Here is a 22,937-nt window from a genome sequence, read left to right on the forward strand (position 1 = left end):
ATATGTGTGTGTGTGTGTGTGTGTGTGTGTGTGTGTGTGTGTGTGTGGTGTGTGTGTGTGTAGGTGTGTGTGTGTGTGTTAAATATTCCTCTTGTTGGAGACTGGTAAAGCCAAATGTATAGTACGTGTTGAATTATTATACGCCCGGTTACGGGACGTATCATGGTATACATCTGTCCGTTCGTCCGTCGTCAACATGACGGACATTAACCCAAAAACGCGTTAACCAATTGGCATAAAACTTTAAAAAATTATTTATATCTATTGACGTGAGCTCCCTTCCTTTTTTTTTTATAAATTTTGATTTTACGTTTCCGAGTTATCCATTAAAAAAGGGGGACAATCATACCTCAATGTCGCTTTCATCCATTTTCATACAACTTTGATAAATTGTTTATATCTGTTGATGTAAATACCCTTTTGATTTTCATAAATTTCTAATATGATATTGAGAAGTAATGAATCTTTCTGGAATTGTACCACAAGGTTCCATATCACAAATGAAAGGCTGAAATTGATTTAAGGGGTACATGTAATTGCTCAAAACGTTCAGGAATGAGGGGCCACAACCAAGCATTTTACTAAAATTACTATTTTACAATAACTTGTGTTATGGATCTATCTAAAATTGTACTACAAGGTTCCATACCACACAGGGAAGGCTGGGATTGAGTTTTGTGGTAATTACTCCAAGAGGGGAGGGGGTGGCGCTTCATTTTTTTTTTTTGCAAATTTTTCGAAATATCTCAAAACGAAATTTCCAATTGAACAGTATTGCACAATAGATTTTTAATACCTTTGACCACATTTATTTTGTGTCAGAAACCTATATTATGTCAAAAATTTTATCACAATCCAAATTTAGACCGTATCAAGCTTTAATATTGTATCCAAACTTGCCCCAACTGTTCAGGGTTCAGAGGCGTTAGATATCAAAGGAACATTTGGGAAAGATGGACGACAGTCACACTTAGATCATTTCTGTCGTCACATGTGAAATAAATATCGATTTCAAATAGGACTTCCCACATTTACGTCCAGTGGCAAGTTTAATGCATATTCAGAACTAGAACATATGAATTTTACTCTGCTTTGTAAAAACCCGACAGGCTGAGCCTGATAAATACTTATATGAAATGAGATGTTTGATGAATTATTTATACATGTAGTATAGAAGACTATAATAGTTATGACGTTGCATGCATGTGATATAAGAAAACTGTAAGTTCACTGTGCTTAAACGGCTGTGGGTAACTTAAGTTACCCACAGCCCAAGATGGCGGACTCTAAACTCGTTGATATTTAATTCATACAAAATGTACCTTTTGCGACGTTTTTCATGCAGAATGTAAATATTTATACGATTATTGAATAAAGAAATGACTAACAATTACCATAAATTTGTTAATATAGAGTTCACTAAAGCGCAAGGTCAACTTTAAAAAATGCATAATATGTCCGTAACTTTTTTATCGAAACTAAGCAGACTGTCCGTAACTTTATTTTTAGATGTGGGTAACTTTTGATTTAAAATTTTAAGAATTATAATTTCAACAATTAGAAGACAATTAACATCATATTTGTAACCTTCGCGGCCGTTTATACTACTCATTCACCACCAAATGTGATTTTATTAACGCATCATACTTACACCCCAGAAGTTTTATGTGGGGTTTGTGGTAGTCCAGCCCTGGCCTCAGTGACTCTTTTTTTTTTTTTTTTTTTGTCACTGTCCAGCCCTGGCCTCAGTGACTCTTTTTTTTTTTTTTGTTGTCACTGAGGCCAGGGCTGGACTAGGGTTTGTGGTACTCCATCCTGGTTATGGTTTGAACTTTTATTTACTGATGTGCGTCTTATCGACGTTTTTCGCTTGTCAGACCAAGGCTTTTCCATACTCTTTAATGTTTTGAGTTTAATTATATGTTTGCGGTTTACCTTCACCTCTGTTTCTTTCTATGTGTATTTTGATGATTACTCTTTGACGAGGCTCGGTATTTATACATCCCACCAGTTAGTTATAGTGTTATGATTTTTTGAATATGTTTCCTAGTATGTTTTTTTTTTTCTCTCTTTGTATGTTATCAGGGGTTGTTAGACTATTAAATTACCCTGTTGTCCTACGTAGTTATTTATATTTTTATATACTATGTCGAATTGTTACACTATGTTGACTGCTCTTTTCCTTTTATTGTCACTGACTTTTACCTATTGTGTCTTTTAGTTTTATTCAGTTTAATGAGATTTGATGCAACTTGCATACAAATGAAATATGCAGCTAGCTGTAAAACTAGGTTTATTCATTTATACAAAATGTCCCTTTTTTTTTTTAAAGTTTTCCCATTTACTGTAAATCTTGGCCAGGGTGCCGCAATATCACCGTGCGCAACGTCCCAGTGTGTCCAGATTGACACCCCTTTTATTTTACTGTCAATGCTGATGGGATTTGTTTGTGTGGGGATGAGAGAAAAGTGTTTTTGGCTTTTTGAAAACTCATTGTTCTTATTTACAAACCTCTTTTGAACAGAAAACTACAGATTCCGATAGCTATACGCTAACATGCTGGTACTCTTGGTCTATATGTACCCCCCCCTGAAAATATACGCTGAACCCTACATACCGCATCGCGGCGATACGCTGCCAAAGTTGTGCCATTTCATGACCACTTTCGGCTATTTTTTTGCCATACATTTTGTCCATTTCGAGTAGCATTTTCATTTTTGCACTTAAGGTCAAGATGAGTCCATAATATTTTTGGAAATTTAGAATTCAATTAGATATTGAACATATCCATCAGAAAATTAAAAAAAAATTATATGTCACCGACTTCGGTATCCAGAAATGGTCGGAGAGGGTACTAAGTTACATTGAATATGCTATGAAATTCCAACGTTCTTAGTGTTGATTATGCATGATGATTATGTGTTTTGTATTGGTAGATACTTTTTATCATAATGGTCTGGATAGTGGGTCATTCATTTATTAATGTTTATTTTGTGTTTCCAATATTTTTTATTCTTTATATTTTAGCACCTCATCATTCAATCTTTTTTTTTGCCTTTTATTCTGCAGTATTTGCCCATTATTTTGTATTCCGCAGGTAAACCCCAATACAATCTAGAAACTCGCTAGTACAACATATCAGTTGTAAAAAATATGATATGTCCATTATCATTTCTCCTGCTTTAGTGGAACATCCCTTCGAGCGTTCGCTTTTTCATAAATTAGCAACCTTTACGGCGGAATCGAAAACGGCGACGTCATAATACAGTTACGACACTATGGCGGCGCCGAGAGCGATGCGTATAAACAATAGTGTGATTTCCCTTTAAGTTTGTCTTAACTAAATTTAATGACATGTGTATATATATAATGCTTTATTACCTCTAAACTCAGTTTAAGTTCATTTTTTGGCAGCTTCACTTTTACATTTCTTGAGTTATGTCCCTTTTTAACGTTATATGCTAGCATGGGCATGGACACATTCCCCATTTATTTTTTTAGAAGTTACTATTAATATTAATTTTAACCATGACTATGACATTTTATATTTTAATATTTTATGATGTAATGTATTTTAATGAGTTATTGTTGCAAACTCCATTAGAAATTTGAATTGAGATCATTTTTGGAATAAGGGAAAGGGGAGGTGAAAAAAAATTGGGGGCTGTAAATTTTTCTCATTTCAGATTTCAGAAATTGAAAAGAAAATTTCTTGAAATAATTTTTTTTTGAGAAATAATTTTAAGTTTATTAGACCACATTCATTCTGTGTAAGTAACCTATGCTGTGTCAACTATTTAATCACAATCCAAATTCAGAGCTGTATCCAGCTTGAATGTAGTGTCCATACTTGCCCCAACTGTTCTGGGTTTCGACCTCTGGGGTCGTATAAAGCTGCGCCCTGCAGAGCATCTGATTGTTACATTTATTATCATTGCTCATTTTATTATTCTTAGTAGTGCATATTTTATTTAAAAACCTACAATTATATAATTTATTTCCTTTAGATCAACTATAGTACTATTAACTGTAAACAGGTAATGGTAACATTACTTTTATATCAAGTCTTCCAACTATAAACCCCTCCTAGAATTCATTCTGCAAAGTATATCAGCTTTCATTCCCTTCAATTTAATAATTAAACACCTAGTATACATGTAGTATATAAGCGTTTGCTTGAATTGTCTCCAAGAAAAAGTAGAAAAAGAAGTAGTTTACTTTCTTTCGCTTTAAAGATTTTTATTTTTAAGCTTTCTTTTCAAAGTTCTTTCTTCAATACATTGTATACCACAGTTACTGATTAAGTGGTGGAGTTAGTCTTAAACCTATCAAAACCCTCCAAAAAATGTATTTAATCATCTCCCCAATGGTTTTTGTCGAGCCTGCAACTTTTGTTGCAGAAAGCTCGACATAGGGATAGTGATCCGGCGGCGGCGGCGGCGGCGGCGGTGTTAGCTCACTTCTTAAAAGCTTTATATTTTAGAAGGTGGAAGACCTGGATGCTTCATACTTTGTATATAGATGCCTCATGTTACGAAGTTTCCGTCAGTCACATGTCCAATGTCCTTGACCTCATTTTCATGGTTCAGTGACCACTTGAAAAAAAAGTTCAGATTTTTTGTAATGTTGAGTTCTCTCTTATTATAAGTAATAGGATAACTATATTTGTTATGTGCGTACCTTGCAAGGTCCTCTTGCCCATCAGACAGTTTGCACTTGACCTCGACCTCATTTCATGGCTCAGTGAACAAGGTTAAGTTTTGGTGGTCAAGTCCATATCTCAGATACTATAAGCAATAGGGCTAGTATATTCGGTGTATGGAAGGACTGTAAGGTGTACATGACCAACTGGCAGGTGTCATCTGACCTTGACCTCATTTTCATGGTTCAGTGGTTATAGTTAAGTTTTTGTGTTTTGGTCTGTTTTTCTCATACTTTATGCAATAGGTCTACTATATTTGTTGTATGGAATGATTGTAAGGTGAACATGTCTAACGGACAGATGTCATCTGACCTTGACCTCATTTTCATGGTTCAGTGGTCAAAGTTAAGTTTTTCAGTTTTGGTCTTTTTATCTGATACTATACGCTATAGGTCAACTATATTTAGTGTATGGAAATATTTTATGATTTATATATTAGTCGTGCAGGTTTTGTTTGACCTTGACCTCATTTTCACGGTTCATTGCTCAGTGTTAAGTTTTTGTGTTTTAGTCTATTTTTCTTAAACTATAAGTATTAGGTCAACTATATTTGTTTTATGGAAACATTGTTAGCTGTACATGTCAGCCTGGCATGGTTCATCTGACCTTGACCTCATTTTCATGGTTCATTGGTCTTTGTTTAGTTATCTTGGTTAATGTAACGTTTATGTGACAGTTGTAATAAAGCTTTATACTTAGGACTATCAACATAATATCAATGATTAGTAAAGAAGGCGAGACATTTCAGTGTGTGCACTATTGTGTGTACATTCAGTAGTATATTAATAGTTTATTAGATATAGTATATGGGTTTTTGGAGATTTGCTTTAGTTTAGATTCATCTTGTATACTATAAAACATTGCATATAAATCAAATAAATCATCTCTGTGAAAGCAATGAGACGTGCCACAAAACATTTCTGAAAATAAAAAAAAACAACCAAAAAACCCTAGCATACACAAGTCAATGATTTACCAGCCCAACATTATACAGAAACTATAAATGAACAGTCAAGTCACAGTATGACTTATTTGAAATTACCAATACTGTTAATTCTGAAACTTTTGCAATGTGTTTATTACAATAGTTAAACTCACATGTGTTTCCATTACAAACTATTGTAATAGTAAACATACACAATGATTTCTGAATTGACTCTTACATGTACATGTATTACCAAATATATTGAAAAAAAAACCCATCAAAAACTATGTAAATTCAAAAGTCCTTTACAACCTTTCTTGACCATTTGATTTGTTACCATATTTATATTTTTCATTAATGTGACAAAAATGCCTACAAATACACTGCTTTGAGAGCGTTGCTTCCACACATTTATATTAATTATAAGTTAATGTATTCCAATTGATATGTTAAAGGTCATAGGCCAAGGCATCTGAAAGCATTATTATGGCAACATAGTCAATTGAATTATGTGAGATTACGAAGGGATCTGTACTGCACTGCGACTTTGCTTTTATGTAGGATAGAATATATATTGTATTATTTTACATGTTTTAAATTTAGATTAAAAAAGGCAATGAAATATAAAGAGGGTCAAGTTTAAATTTAACACATACATTCATTCACTCCTATATGTACACATTTATTTTGTGTTTGAACATTTAAGTGATCTCATTTCTTTTTATACCAATCTTCTTGCTTATAATGTAATATAACTCATATTTCAGAGTGATAGTGATTTGAAATATTTTGATTATCAACATATCAGATATATATGGGACCAAGGAGCAAGGAACTTCAATAAATTATTGTAAGTTTACAAGTATGAAGTTAGAATTGGAATGTGCTAAAAAAAAAGGTTTATTTGATAACTTTAAGACTTTTAATTTAGTCAGATAAAGTTATTAACAATTTGAAGTTTATAATATTTTGGTTTCATTGTAATGAGGATCATTAGAAAATGTAAGGAAGTATCACGTTTTCAAAGAAAATTAAAATGCATGTGCATAATTTGATTTAATTAGAGAAACATAACAATTTGAAAGTACCTTGGAAAAAAGCACCAAAGATAACAGACACAAAAGAATGATTTTCTTGGGAAGATAAACTTTAATAAATCAGGTACAGTCTATAAAGTTGATTTTTTTTAAACCAATTTCACTTTTTTTCTACAGAGATTTGTCTACCAATGTATCCTGCATTTCTATAACAGAAGATTTCCAGGGATTTACATCAAAGGAACAAGAACAAAAGTAAGTTTTTAACAATAAAAATCGTGGTTACCCTTCTATCGATAAGTGTCATGCCAAAAAATGACTTACATGTCCCTGTCTTTCCACCAACAATACGGAAAGGTCCACGTTTAATGGTCGCACATTTTCTTTAAATTTTGAAACTGATATAACTTGAAAAACAAACAGTATTATTTATTTACTCACATGAAACAAACCAGGGTGTGGTATTCAGTACGTAGGAGAAACTGGACGATATTTATCTAAAGGCACTCAAGAACATCTGTATCGTTTTAAAAGACCCAATAAATTCAAAAGTATCATTTACTAACACCTTAAGAAGCACAACCATCCTTTTAAATGTTTAGCAGTTCAACCTTTAGAAGTAGTAAATAAACAGCCTGGTGAATCGCATTCAAAGTTTGTACGATTGTGGAAAATAATTGAAATAAATTGGATTAAAAAATTACAGACAGTTTACCCTCTCAGTCTAAATGATAATATCATGGGAATTGGTAATATATCTAGAACCAATTCCGTTAACATTTTGGACATAGTTTCTAAAACTGTTCGTAAAAAACGTTCTCACGGTCGCAGAACAAATCGCAATCAAAGAAAATTTCGGGCCAATCATACCAATATTTCGGACCTAATTTTCTATTTCAAAAAACAACGGCAGACATTATCTGTTCACAAAACTCTGTTCGTTACCGGTTAATAAGTTAAATAAAATTTTGGAGGATTGCAACACAATTTCATATAGCAGTCCTAAGTATGAAATTGTTCAAATTATTATGGCATATTGTTATTCTAAATTATTTCCCAAAATTGATCGCCCTGAAGATCATAAAAAACATTTTATTAAAATTAAGTATGTCAATAAAGGCTTTGATTTTGTAAATATTGCAGGTATATTTAACGACCATTCTGTTAAAGAACAAATTCCTGGATATTTTGACAATACTGAGCTACCTCTTATTTGTTATATTTACAAGAAATCTACCCGGAAATTTGTGTTTAATTATAGTCAATTGTGTAAAGATGTTAATATCAGTGAAAATACACCTACTTCATGTAATTGCAGTAATTCCGAATATATTTATGGACCCATTTCCCATGTTATAACAGGAGATCTTAACATCGTTCAAGACCGAGAGTTAAAATCATTCCTCAGTAAAGGACCAAAATATCGTCCCCCGTCAATTATTAATTTGAATGAGTGTCGTAATATCATCCATGACTCGCTCCATACTTACTGTATGAAATGGATAAAACGGGAAAAAGCTGACAAAAAATCTTTGGACTCTTTTTTTAATTCAGTAATGAAGATACATGAGATAGTTGATATACGTATTCAACATTTTAAAGAACATTTTACTATAAACAATAACCACAATAAACCTATTTCTCGTATCAAACATAAACTAAAAGAACTAGCCAAGGAATTTGTTTTTGTCCTGGCTGATAAAGCTGCTAATAATATTATTACTGTTTGACGTAAATTTTACATTGAGGTTCTGAAAAAGGAAATCACCAATTCACCAACATTCCAACTGACTCCATTTTCAGAAAACGAAATCTGTAACAAACATAAACTTTTAGCCACCGCTTTACAAGCAGAGCCAAATACAATGAAAGTCCCAACTATGTATTGGCTTCCGAAGCTACACAAAACCCCTTACAAATATAGATTTATTTCGTCTTCAAGCCATTGTTCAACTACTAAATTGTCTATTCTTCTTACCAGCACACTTGGTACAATTAAAAACCTGATAATAAATTGTTCAAATAAGGCCTTCGAAAATAGTGGAATAAATTACTTTTGGAGTGTCAACAACTCGTTGGAAGTACTTGATAAATTGCATGCTTATATTGGTGATTTTGAATCTGTTCAAAGTTTTGATTTTTCTACCCTGTATACCACATTGTCTCACATTCTCATTAGGAAAAAATTCACACACCTAATTAAATGGGCATTCAAAAATTCAGAATGTGAATATATATGTTCAAACTCTTTTAGGTCATTTTTTAGTAGCAATAAACAAAAAAACTATGATAATTGGACATGCTTTGATACTATATATGCAGGGTTTCCGCTGGCGGTCGCTATTTTCGCAATTTGCGAAAAAATAATAATTGTGGCGATTAAAATTTGTCATTGGCGAAAGAATTTGGCGAAAGAAATATATATAACGATTTATTTTCAACCATCTTGTTTGTTTACTTATTTCGGTTTCTCGGACTTTACCAGATCAGACAATACTCGGAATTCACCTTGAACTCGTTATTAAAGGGATTTGACAGAAAATCAATAATCAGCTGATTGCATTTATAGCTATCGACATCAAAGGACTAATTAATAAAGGTGTTAATTGTATTATATGACAAAATGATATGGTTAAATAGCGTCCGTCACGTGTCACAAAAGGGATTTATTATTACAACTTTCCGACGCACGTGTTTGAAGCAAAATTTTGACGCTTCCTCTCGATCCTTCTTTTAATTATAGTCCAGAAAAAAAACTGTTGTTATGCCGAAAAAGGTTCAAAAGCAAGAAAGGTCTCTGATTTTGAACATTATCATTTAACTTTGATATAGATAATTGATTCGAGTGGGTACTTTAAAGTCGTTTTAGTGACACACGTGTTTCATGCACAGTTTTACTTGTTTACGATGGTTTAGAAAAGAAAACTGTCGTTATAAAGTAATATATTCAAACGGTTGGCATGAGAGTAACCCTTCAATGTAATGACTACACCTTACACAAGGGATCAATTCCAAGTGATAAAATGTTTCGTTTTGTTGTAAAAACCTCTTTTATTGTGGGGGGGGGGGCTGGAAAAAAAAGAAATATTTTAAAAGAAAAATATATTTATGTTACTTGGCGAAAAAAATAATAAAGTGGCGAAAAATATATTGTTTTGGCGAAAGAGGTGGCGAAAAAAATAATTGACCCAGGGGAAACCCTGTATATATGCCCTTGAATTTTTACTAGATAACATTTTTGTTCGCTTTTGGGGATTCCGAATATCGTCAGATTATCGGAATACCAATGGGGACTAACTGTGCACCACTTATTGCGGACCTGTTTTTGTTTTGTTATGAGTTACAATTTATGACAAAAATAAGCAAAGACCCATCGAAACAACATCTGATAAACAAATTTAATAATACTTTTAGATATTTGGATGATATTTTGGCTCTCAATAATGACGACTTCAGTATGTATATTAATGAATTTTATCCTGTTGAACTTACTTTAAATAAAGCTAATACTAACAATGACCACTGCCATTTTCTCGATCTTGATATCTATATCGCTAATGGAAAGCTGAATACTAAAATTTATGATAAAAGGGATGAGTTTTCATTTCCTATCGTTAATTATCCGTTTTTAGATGGTGACGTTCCCTTGTCACCATCTTACGGTGTTTATATATCTCAACTTGTACGATTCGCTCGTGTATGTAACAATGTTTTAGATTTTAACGAGAGAAATTTATGCATTACTGAAAAATTATTACACCAGGGTTTTCGATATCACAAACTGTTTGTGAGATCTCAACCCTCCCCCTATACCTCTAACCAATGTAGAAAAGTAAACGCATAACAATACGCACATTAAAATTCAGTTCAAGAGAAGTCCGAGTCTGATGTCAGAAGATGTAACCAAAGAAAATCAACAAAATGACAATAATACATAAATAACATACTTATTAAAGGGAACTTGTCTATATATATAGAGAATCCTGCATACATAACAGAAACCTTGACTTGATTGTACTTTCTATAATGGAAAAGTCTGTTTTATTTAGGTCCTTCAGAAACTTTTTAAAACTGAACCCCTTTGTAAACAACTAGAAACCTTACTCAAATACCTTATGAATTTAAGCTTCTATAAAGGAAAAATAAGTCTTATTTTGATACTCGGAAAACTCTATGAAACTGACCCCTGCAGAAATATAAACACTCAGAAACTTACATAATGAGGAAAACTGTCTTATTTTAATTCTCAAAAAAAATTGTCTATACTTAAGTCTTCATACAGTAAACTATTGAAAATGAAACCCTCCATACACCAGAAACTTGTATAAACTGAACCCTGCATATAGTTTATGATATTTTGTAGGAGATTGGTGTATGGTGACAATGTTATAAGTTACTGACTTTGTTATATTTTGTAGGAGATAGGTGTATGGTGACAATGTTATAATTTATTAACTTTGTTATATTTTATAGGAGATTGGTGTATGGTGACAATGTTATAATTTATTAATTTTGTTATATTTTGTAGGAGATAGGTGTATGGTGACAATGTTATAATTTATTAACTTTTGTATGGTGACAATGTTATAATTTATTCACTTTGTTATATTTTGTAGGAGATAAGTGTATGGTGACAATGTTATAATTTATTAACTTTGTTATATTTTGTAGGAGATAGGTGTATGGTGACAATGTTATAATTTATTAACTTTGTTATATTTTGTAGGAGATTGGTGTATGGTGACAATGTTATAATTTATTTACTTTTTTATATTTTGTAGGAGATTGATATATTGTGATAATGTTATAATTTATTAACTTTGTTATATTTTGTAGGAGATTGGTGTATGGTGACAATGTTATAAGTTACTGACTTTTTTATATTTTGTAGGAGATAGGTGTATGGTGACAATGTTATGATTTATTAACTTTGTTATATTTTGTAGGAGATAGGTGTATGGTGACAATGTTATATTTATTAACTTTGTTATATTTTGTAGGAGATAGGTGTATGGTGACAATGTTATAATTTATTAACTTTGTTATATTTTGTAGGAGATAGGTGTATGGTGACAATGTTATAATTTATTAACTTTGTTATATTTTGTAGGAGATAGGTGTATGGTGACAATGTTATAATTTATTAACTTTGTTATATTTTGTAGGAGATAGGTGTATGGTGACAATGTTATAATTTATTAACTTTGTTATATTTTGTAGGAGATAGGTGTATGGTGACAATGTTATAATTTATTAACTTTTTGTTATATTTTGTAGGAGATTGGTGTATGATGACAATGTTATAATTTATTAACTTTGTTATATTTTGTAGGAGATAGGTGTATGGTGATAATGTTATAATTTATTAACTTTGTTATATTTTGTAGGAGATAGGTGTATGGTGACAATGTTTTAATTTATTAACTTTGTTATATTTTGTAGGAGATTGGTGTATGGTGACAATGTTATAATTTATTAACTTTGTTATATTTTGTAGGAGATAGGTGTATGGTGACAATGTTATAATTTATTAACTTTGTTATATTTTGTAGGAGATAGGTGTATGGTGATAATGTTTTAATTTATTAACTTTGTTATATTTTGTAGGAGATTGGTGTATGGTGACAATGTTATAATTTATTAACTTTGTTATATTTTGTAGGAGATAGGTGTATGGTGACAATGTTATAATTTATTAACTTTGTTATATTTTGTAGGAGATAGGTGTATGGTGATAATGTTTTAATTTATTAACTTTGTTATATTTTGTAGGAGATTGGTGTATGGTGACAATGTTATAATTTATTAACTTTTTGTTATATTTTGTAGGAGATAGGTGTATGGTGACAATGTTTTAATTTATTAACTTTGTTATATTTTGTAGGAGATAAGTGTATGGTGACAATGTTATAATTTATTAACTTTGTTATATTTTGTAGGAGATAGGTGTATGGTGACAATGTTTTAATTTATTAACTTTGTTATATTTTGGAGGAGATAGGTGTATGATGACAATGTTATAATTTATTAACTTTGTTATATTTTGTAGGAGATAGGTGTATGGTGATAATGTTATAATTTATTAACTTTGTTATATTTTGTAGGAGATAGGTGTATGGTGACAATGTTTTAATTTATTAACTTTGTTATATTTTGTAGGAGATTGGTGTATGGTGACAATGTTATAATTTATTAACTTTGTTATATTTTGTAGGAGATAGGTGTATGGTGACAATGTTATAATTTATTAACTTTGTTATATTTTGTAGGAGATAAGTGTATGGTGACAATGTTATAATTTATTAACTTTGTCATATTTTGTAGGAGATAAGTGTATGGTGACAATGTTATAATTTATTAACTTTGTTATATTTCGTAGGAGATAAGTGTATGGTGACAATGTTATAATTTATTAACTTTGTTATATTTTGTAGGAGATAAGTGTATGGTGACAATGTTATAATTTATTAACTTTGTTATATTTTGTAGGAGATAAGTGTATGGTGACAATGTTATAATTTATTAACTTTGTTATATTTTGTAGGAGATTAGTGTATGGGGACAATGTTATAGATGTAGATGTGAAGTCTTATGGTAAACTTTTCATGGAAGAAGTAAGTACACATTTAAAATATCTTATATATGAAAAGCAAAGGAAATGGGTTATCTATTCATGATACAAAATCAGTACACGAACAGCAAAAACACACAAATAGCAAAGTTTTTGCACTTTTGTTGCTTTTTATTGCTTTTCTTCATCTCAAATTCACAGTGATGCAAAAGAAACCTTTCACATTATTGCAAGTTTAATACAGCCCATAGCACTCGTTTCAGCAGAATTCTTTCCATAATACACAATGATTTTTGAATTAACTTAAAAATTCATATGAAAAGTGAAAACACCAATGATAAAAAAAACAATGAATGATTTGCTTGAAATGGTTAAATTTATTAGTCCTGTAAAATATTCAATGTCTTAATGTTTTTGTTGCCATATTTAAATTAATGTCATGTTCATCTTTGTTTCAGGTGATCAACCCATTTTACATCTTCCAGATTTGTAGTATTATATTATGGAGTTGTGATTCGTATTATATATATGCTTCATGTATAGCCTTTATTTCACTGGTATCTATAGCTGTGTCATTGTATGAAACTAAAAGGGTAAGACAAATAGAAATTTTGTATAATTAATAATTATCATTTGGAGAGTGCACATATTTTCACAGAATTCTGAAAAGAAATGAAATTTTTCAGCATCTTTACGAACACTTAAACGAAAGTTATAAAAATTTAATAAAAAAATGAAGAATTACTTGGATGTGGAAATAGTTTTTTTTTTAAAGAAAATCATTTGTCTTCCAACACTCTTAATAGCTGACAGCATTTCTGTATGCAGTAACCTTAGCTTATAGCCATGCAACCTTTCATTAGAACTTCTACAATTGCACAGTGCAAGTAAAAATGGAAAATCGGGATTGAAAAACTTCACAAACATAGAAAGGAAGATAGTATTTTAAAACTGAATCTGAAATCAAAAAACTAAATATTAATATTTTTTCATCATCCCACTTACTAGACACATGCTCCATGATTCTGTGTTGATGTTTATTAAGGTCATTATCATCAAAACCTGAAAGTTTAGGATTAATAATAACTGGATGAAATACAATTGCTGATTCTAATTGTACATAATGAATTAGTTAATTAGTAATAAATGTAAAAAAAAATATTAAGCACAGTGAACTTAGATACAGATAGTTTAGTATACAATATACATGCATACATTGGTTCAATAATTTCCTCAATATAATAATCAACAGAAACTTGTTCTATGTAACTTTAAAATCAGATTTTAGTTATGAATAATTCATTATTGTAAACTGTTATACACCTTTTTTTGTGAACCAAATGAAACATTCCCACATAGTCATCTCCTCTAGATCTTGGTCAAGGTAAATTTTTGTCAAGTCTATTGTCTCCTTGAATGAATACATTTAGCTCTTGCTGTGTGCTTTATTGACTGAGACTTTTAAATTTCTTTTAAAAGAAATCCATCACTCATTGATTATTTTACCTGAGTATACCTACACAGTTTATTTCTCTATTTTAGCAAAGTATAACCTTACACAATATGGTAGCTTTCTCATCATCAACAATCAGTGTATGCAGAGGTGGAACAGGTAAGGAATGTTCCATTTAATTTTGAGGGGGCAGGGGTAGTAAGGGACTTCTTTTAACCACCCCCCAACTTTCAGTCACATTTTGGTCATAACAGCTGAATAGACGGGCTCGGTCAGCTCTCCTTTACCCGCTATCTAAGATGAGGGTTTACTTATAGATGTATCAACAACTTACTTCTTTCGATGACAGAAACCAATCCACGCTGTACAGTAAAAGTTTGTTATCTACGTAAATAACTTTGCAGCATACACTTCAAAACCCATTATGGTTGGGGGAGTGTTATACCAACTGACCTCTGAGGGCTGTGTCCTAGGTGTTGAATAATGGACCTCCAATTCACTGTCTCACGACTTTGGTCCTGATAATGCTTCCTGTCATTGTTATTACTATGTCCATGACTAATTGACCAGTACTCCGTCATCTTGTTAGCAGGCTGCCAAGCTTACCAATCTGGCCCTGAAAGCACCCATTGTGGAGTACAGACTGCGAGAAAAAATCAAAATAGTCAACAAATCAAACCAAAATAACTCACCAAAACCAAGATGGCCACCTACCAAAATTACACCTTCCACCTGTTCCTGACTGACTGCAGAAAATATTTAAACGCTCACCAAAATGCATTCAGGCACCAAGTCGACCGTGTGCAGGCTGAACAGCCAGTCAAGGTCATTAAACACTTACAGTAGTACCACACAACCAACATACTTTTTTGATTAATTTTTACATATTGTGGATTCATTTATTTTCGTGGGTATCAATTTTCGTGGATAGAGAAAAAAAGACGTTTCATGGTATATGTAAATTCGTGGATCGCTGATTACAACAACAAAAAATTAAATACGTAATTCCTGGATTGCTTTTTGATTTAGGAGATCATATAACCTCCTTGGTTTGATCAATAATAAAACAAAACAAAAAAGAAGGAATTCATTGAAAAAGTTTTGAATTGTCAATCCTCGCTTGGTCATTCTAGGTTAAAGTGTTCATTGATAACTTCGATTACAATAATGGACAGAGACAACTAATTATTTGTTTGTTTTACAATTTATAAATTCTTGTATGAATTCTATAAGGCATTCAAAACTTTATGATTAAAAGCTCATTTCCCTAATCACGATATAATAAACAGTGATATAAGTATAAGGTGTGAAAATAAATGTTCCTGTCTAACAATATTACCTACGGGCAATATCACCGTACTTAATCCTATTGATTTTTAATCACTAGTAAACCAAACTATGACACGGTAATTAACAACTTGCAGTTATTTTCCATGAACAGTTTTAATCAATTTTAAAAAGTAAATTATCATTGATATTCGATATATTTATTATAGATTTAATCAAAATACTTGTATCTTCTTTCAATAAAAAAACATGTGTTATGTTACAATGTTTACCGCTAGTCAACACTATACTAGAACTGCATAACATAACCTGAAATAAACATCCGACTCCATACACATTTCTCGGAATTATTCTTCGTTGAATTCTTAAATTCGTGGTTTGCTGTGACCCACGAAACCCACGAAAATTGGTATACCACGAATAAAAATGAATCCACAGTACTTTAAATGAAATAAGAGCCATAAATGACTCTTGAACTGACACCCAGAAATACTTTGTCCTTTCATTGAAAAGTCCCAAGGTGAATAAATTTGGACTTACCTGAAAAGTAAAATTTTGGAGGAAAACAATTATAGTTTGTTTAAATGAAAGAAGTTATTGGGTCTTACTCCACAAACATAAGAATAGAAATAGAGAAGAAATCTAGAGGTCATAGACTTATGTCTCAACAATAGACAAATTTCTATACTGTAAGTGAAGCCATAAAATTTCCATAGTTCCTATGTATAATACCACTAGAAAAAATGGGACTCAACTGGTGAGAGAGATCATCTGTTTTTAAGTTGTTTAGCTAAGAATGTTATAAAAAGGAAACTTTGTTAATTAAAATGCAATCGACTTAGTTCAATGAGTGTGCTGTATTCTCAAGTAGGAAAAGGTCCCCAATTCCAACTTTTTACCAATTGTAGCTCTAGTTACCATTTTCAAGATAATTGATTATAATCAAAGAGGAGGTTAAGCAGGCAATAATCTATCAAAAAATTATATATTTACAGCATATGAGGATGTTCCTGTTAGTCATTTAGTTCCTGGTGATCTTATATCTATACCACATAATGGTTGTACTATGACTTGTGATGCAGTTCTCACAGCAGGAACATGTATCGTCAACGAAAGCATGCTTACAGGTATAGTAATTGGGAAGTTAAATACACATGTATGACAAAAAGAATGGTACAGTGAAAATTATGTCATGCTCTAATTTCCTGGAGAATTTTTTTTTTTTTTTTTAAGGAATTCAAAATATACAAACTGCAAACTGAAATAGATTATTATCAGATATACTGTTGATATTGGCATTTTTGCGATATTTTAATTGTAATTACACCTTATGTAAGAATCCTGGGTTTTGATTGGTTGATAGCCAGTGTATTTTTCACCAATTTAATACTGTTATCAAATGAATATCATTCATTTTTTAAGGCACCAGGGTATTTGCAAAAAGGATGTGCCCTTTTTTACCCTCTCTGCCGTGGTATTTGCCAAAAAATACTCTATCCGACTGAACGTCACGATCATCAATGCGTTTTTGGACGTTAACATTCGGTGTAATTAAACAGATATAGCATGTTCTTGATGGGTATTTGCAAAATGTACCAGTCTTGAGAATGAATTTCCCTCGCCTTACCGCTCGTAAAATTTTACATTCTCTCGACTGGTATTTTTCGCAAATACCCCTCCTTAACATGATATATCTGTTCATTACGGATAGATTTTGCAAAAAAATTTCGTTTAATAAATTTTGATAGCATTATTTGTATTCTGCCTTTCATAATCACAATAATGTGTTACATTTTTGTCTTCTGTTAATTGTTTTCAATAATAAATCCACACAAAAATTCAAAAGGGATTTTACATTTATTGTATATTGTATAAATGTATGATATAAATAGGTAAAATATTGTAAATCTTAGGTCAAGTGTCACAGAATGCCAACCAGCAGTAAGGTCTATGACAGTTCATCTCAAATTCAACCAATTTATATAAAAATACATGTTTCTGTTGTCTTTATTATTTCAGGAGAAAGTGTACCTGTCACTAAAACACAGTTGTCACATCAAGAGGATTCAGAAGTATATTCTGCAGACCTACATAAACGTCATACATTGTTTTCTGGGACCAAAGTTTTACAGACCAGATATTATGGTCATGCCAAAGTCACAGCTGTGGTTGTTAGAACAGGTAATATTTAAAGAATAATACATGGCAAAATCTGTATTGCAACACCACAAGGAATCAATACCAGTCCTGAGGGCCGATGGCCAATGGCTGATATAAGTCGAGTGGTGATACAGCATGCAATATAGATTTAGCCATGTATTATTCTGTTTATCATATATTTTAATAGAATCAGATAGATTCATGGAATATCAATTTTTTAAAGCATTTGAAAATATAAGAAAGAAAAAAAATATCTTCTATTTTTCAAGCTTTATGATTCCTAGATTTTTTCCCCAATTTGGAACCATATGTTAATACATGTAGATGTAATTTGTTCTAAAACTACTTTAATATTTGCATTATTCAAAATGATTTGGATTTTGAAGTGAACAATTTTCTTTTTAAACCCTTGATTTAGGAAAGTATCAATGCACATATATGAATTTATTGCTAATATTGATACAAATGCTTTATAATAGTAATCTATAGATTCCTTAGGGTTATTACCTCAGTTGGATTGCACAACCAAAGTTAACACACGTTCAAGTACATGTACTTTTAAACAAACAAAATCTAGTGAAGATAGAAAGGGTCTTTTAATCATTTTCCCAAATGAAAATGTCTAGTCTGAGTCGGTGTCATAAAAGATACCAGAGGGACAGTCAAACTCAAAGTTGAAAAAAAACTGACAACGCCATGGCACAAAAAATAAAAAGACAAACAGACAAATAATAGTACACAAGACATAACATAGAAAACTAAAGACTAAGCAACACTAACCCCGACAAAAACTAGGGGTGATCTCAGGTGCTCCAGAAGGGTAAACAGATCCTACTCCACATGTGGCACCCGTCGTGTTACTTATGTTATTACATTGTTTATCCAACAAATATTTTACTTAACCTTTCTTCACAAAATGACTTCATATTTGGTCAGCAGCTTGACAGTAATAAGTTGTAATGTGGGAACAAATTTTGAATATGTTTGACATCTTCTTTCTGTTTACTGATACTTTGAATAACCAGTGGCAGTATCTTATTATTGTAGTGATTGATATTGGATGTTTTAATTTTGTAGGTTTTAAAACTGCCAAAGGAGAGTTAGTGAGAGGAATTCTTTACCCTAAACCTCTAGGATTTAAGTTTTACCAGGATGCCATGAAGTTTGTGTTGTTTCTGAGTGCTATAGCTTTAATGGGAATGACATATAGTGTTGTAATCCTAGTCAGAAAAGGAGTAAGTTATTTTATAGTGAATAGGTAATTGTAATGTAGAAATTAGAAGATGTGGTAGAGTGCAAATGAGAAAACTCTCCATCCAAGTCACAATGTATAAAAAGCTAACAATTATAGCTTAAAGTACAACCTTCAACACCGTGCCTTGGCTCACACTGCACTACAAACTTGCTTTTATAAACACTATTTCTTGTGCCAATCATTTCTAATGGTGGATAATTTTGACCATGATTACGACCAAGTGAGGTTTAAAACTTTAAAAAATCATACAGTTTATCATGAGTTAATTTTGACTACTTGGGAATCATCATATGAGGGGGGATAGGAGGGGTCCTGATCCCGAAATCCCGGACTTAAAAAAATGAAATACTGAGGTCCCGAATTTAAATAAAGTAAATCCCGACGTCCCGAAATCCGAAAAAAAGGATTCCCGGATCCCGAAAGGGTAAATCCCGAAATCCCGAGCTTAAAAACACCAGATCTCGGAGTCCCGATAAAGGTCCTATCCCCCTCTCATATTGAGAGAAAAATATATGATGCTTCCTACTTTCAATAACTCAGTTCAGAAATTGTTGAAAGGTTTTTATTGTTGCAAAAATAAACACTGGCATTTAAAATTTGATAGCATATTTTGTGTGCAGTATTATCTGAAATTGTAATTATTAATTTTGTATTACTGTGAAAGTGCTTTTATTCGTGGGTATCAATTTTCGTGGTTTCAGCAATATTTACATGTTCGTGGGTTTTTAAATTCGTGGATTTTAGTTTTCTAAAAAAAATTCTTGAAAAATTAAATCCTTTAGAAACGAAGGTTACAAATAGTCTGGATTGAAGGAAATTGCAAAGTAAACATTGACCGTGTAAATCATAGTTATTATACTAATTAACCCATGATAAAGTGATCAACAGATTAAAGACCATCAAAGGTGTTAACTATGCTATAAACATGTCACCTAAAGAAAACAGTAACATTAACAAAGGCTATAAACGTATCTTGAATTGTCAAATAATTCTTATCAAATCAAGCCCAGCATGAAATTATTATTTCCCATATGTACGAGAACTATGAGGATATAAAATGAACACTTACTAGCATATCAATACCGAAAACCTGACTTTCATCAATCACAAATATTTCTTTATGAGAATTAAAAGATCAAAAGTTGTACAGTTAAGGCTATTAAAGATTAAATGGGTATAATCCTGCATGCGGTTGTAGTTCTGTGACTGCCATTAAAATATTCTCAGATTTGGCGTTATTCAATATATTCTCTAGATCATATCATATCAGTAGTCAAACCTAACGAATGTGATCTGTTCATGTCTTGATTTGGACAATGGTTGTTTTATTTCGTTTGACACCTAAGTTCGTGGATAAAGTCATCCACAAAAACCACGAAAATTGGTACCCCACGAATAAAAGTACTTTCACAGTATTGTTTAACAATTGCCTTCTTGTTGGTAATTGACTTCAAAAATGCAATTATCATGATAATTACTGTTTATGTAAAAGATGTACTACAATATTAGAATTTTAATAATACATGTATATAAGATTTTTTTGATGATACATTTCAGGTTGTAATACCAAAGATAATATTACGTGCCTTAGACATTATAACTGTGATAGTTCCTCCTGCCTTGCCTGCTGCCATGACGATAGGAACAGTTTATGCTCAAAATAGATTAAAAAAGACAGGAATATTTTGTATTAGTCCTCCGAGGATTAATTTCTGTGGCAGACTTGATCTCTTCTGTTTTGATAAGGTAATACTTAGATTAATAGTGTTCATATGACATTGAACAGTCTTATATTTTGTATTAATGAAAAGATAAATGAAGGATCTTCAGTGGTAGAATTTCATATGTAAGGTGATAGTAATGTCATTAACATGTTATGAAACATTTTACAGAGTATTGCCATGACACATCAGTGAAGTTACCTTTCTTTTTCCATTTTTTAGGTTAGGAAATGTGAAACATATGGATCTAGATAAAACTTTATGTGATTTAAGTCCTTGAGATTAATAATTTCATGCAGGTTTTGTTCCAGTCATAACCAGCTGTTTCTTTAGCCACTCTTAAAAATCATCGTGTTCTGTCTGTTGATTGGACATATGTATTCGTGACACTCTCCTCTGAAACGGCTAAACTTACTGACTTTATATTTGGTCAGCAGCTTGAAAGTGAGGAGTTGTGACATTTATGGCTTTTTAGATTCCTTAGATACTGTTGTTTGTCCTGTGTACAGAGACTTAACTTTTCAATATGTTGAATGAACTTCACATTTCTAATCACACTTTATTAAAGGTAATGAACATATTTGGTCAGATCCTTAACAGTGATGACTTGTAATGTGTGTGCAATTTTCGGATCTGTCCGACACCATTCAGATTTTCTAATACTTTGAATTATGAGCGAAGGTATGCTTAGCACAACATTCTTTGCATAATTGTTATCTATACTTTCAGACAGGAACACTTACAGAAGATGGATTGGACATGTCTGGAGTTTTACCTGTTCATGATCAAAGGTAATGATTTAAAATGTCAAAGATATACAGCACCCTAAAAAATGCAATAACATCAGAAGAAATATCTTATAATTATAACGTAACATAAAGCTTATCCTTAAATAAATAAAGACATGCTTTAAGAATTTTAATAATAAAGCTATGAAAGATTTGTACCAGATTCCAGAAAAACTTTCGAAACCATAGTCAAAACTTTCGAAACCATAGTCAAAACTTTTTAATCTAGTTTGTTTGGTGCCAAATTTCATACTGATATGTAAATGGAATTTTTTTAAGCCTAACTACTTTATATCAATATAACATGAGGAATATTTGTATGTCTTTCCAGAAAAGAACATAACGGAACATTCCTGATTTGTACATAAATCAGGCCTTTTGTTTTCTCGTATGAATTTTTGTAATGTGAGGTGTTTTATAGCTTCCTATACTAAATGGGTTTTGTTCATTGTTGAAGGCTGTTTAGTGATCTTTAGTAATTTCCATCTAAGTCATATGATCTCTAGTGGAAAGGTGTCTCATTGGCAATTGTACCACATCTTCTAATTTTTATTTTATATAGTTGAATGTCCTTCTAAATTATTTACAGGTTTATAGGAGTGGTATACAACCCAGCCGAGTTAGAGAGAAATCATGTAATACAATGTATGGCAACCTGTCATTCTCTAACATTGATTGATGGGGAATTGTCTGGTGATCCTTTAGACCTTATCATGTTTGAATCCACTAAATGGGTAAACTATTTCTTATTATAAGTCATATTGTAACACATACATACACTTGAAGGTTTTATTATTACTGCAATGCGTAAATATTCTTCCGACATATAGTATCAATATAAAATTCTTGTTTTTTTTTTTTAATTTCACCTAAGTTCATCCTTAAGGTAAACATGCATGTCATCGGAGAATTTAAAACAAGGATATTTAGTCACAACACAAATGGTATCTTCTCTGATACGAAAACAATAAGTAACTATTGTCTCATGAAGCAGAATTATGTAAAAGGTACATATATATATATTTATCATTAAATAAA

The 22,937-nt window shown here is 31.5% G+C and overlaps 1 protein-coding gene across 6 annotated transcripts in view; it reads left to right on the forward strand.

Annotated features, from left to right (window-relative positions):
• Positions 1 to 22,937, forward strand: part of LOC139501495 (polyamine-transporting ATPase 13A3-like) — a 67,152-nt gene that overhangs the window by 15,642 nt on the left and 28,573 nt on the right. For 4 of the 6 annotated variants that reach the window (XM_071290593.1, XM_071290594.1, XM_071290597.1 and 1 more), the window contains 11 exons: positions 6,395 to 6,477; positions 6,842 to 6,919; positions 13,209 to 13,278; positions 13,694 to 13,828; positions 14,778 to 14,847; positions 16,971 to 17,102; positions 17,995 to 18,156; positions 19,213 to 19,370; positions 20,948 to 21,136; positions 21,841 to 21,902; positions 22,489 to 22,633. In XM_071290593.1, the coding sequence (XP_071146694.1) occupies positions 6,395 to 6,477; positions 6,842 to 6,919; positions 13,209 to 13,278; positions 13,694 to 13,828; positions 14,778 to 14,847; positions 16,971 to 17,102; positions 17,995 to 18,156; positions 19,213 to 19,370; positions 20,948 to 21,136; positions 21,841 to 21,902; positions 22,489 to 22,633 (1,284 nt within the window). Of the gene's footprint in view, positions 1 to 4,007; positions 4,038 to 6,394; positions 6,478 to 6,841; positions 6,920 to 13,208; positions 13,279 to 13,693; positions 13,829 to 14,777; positions 14,848 to 16,970; positions 17,103 to 17,994; positions 18,157 to 19,212; positions 19,371 to 20,947; positions 21,137 to 21,840; positions 21,903 to 22,488; positions 22,634 to 22,937 lie in introns of all 6 variants that reach the window. The other 2 variants (XM_071290595.1, XM_071290596.1) reach the window with 1 other exon arrangement.

The sequence above is a fragment of the Mytilus edulis genome, chromosome 13 (assembly GCF_963676685.1).
Source record: "Mytilus edulis chromosome 13, xbMytEdul2.2, whole genome shotgun sequence".
NCBI classification, from domain to species: domain Eukaryota; kingdom Metazoa; phylum Mollusca; class Bivalvia; order Mytilida; family Mytilidae; genus Mytilus; species Mytilus edulis.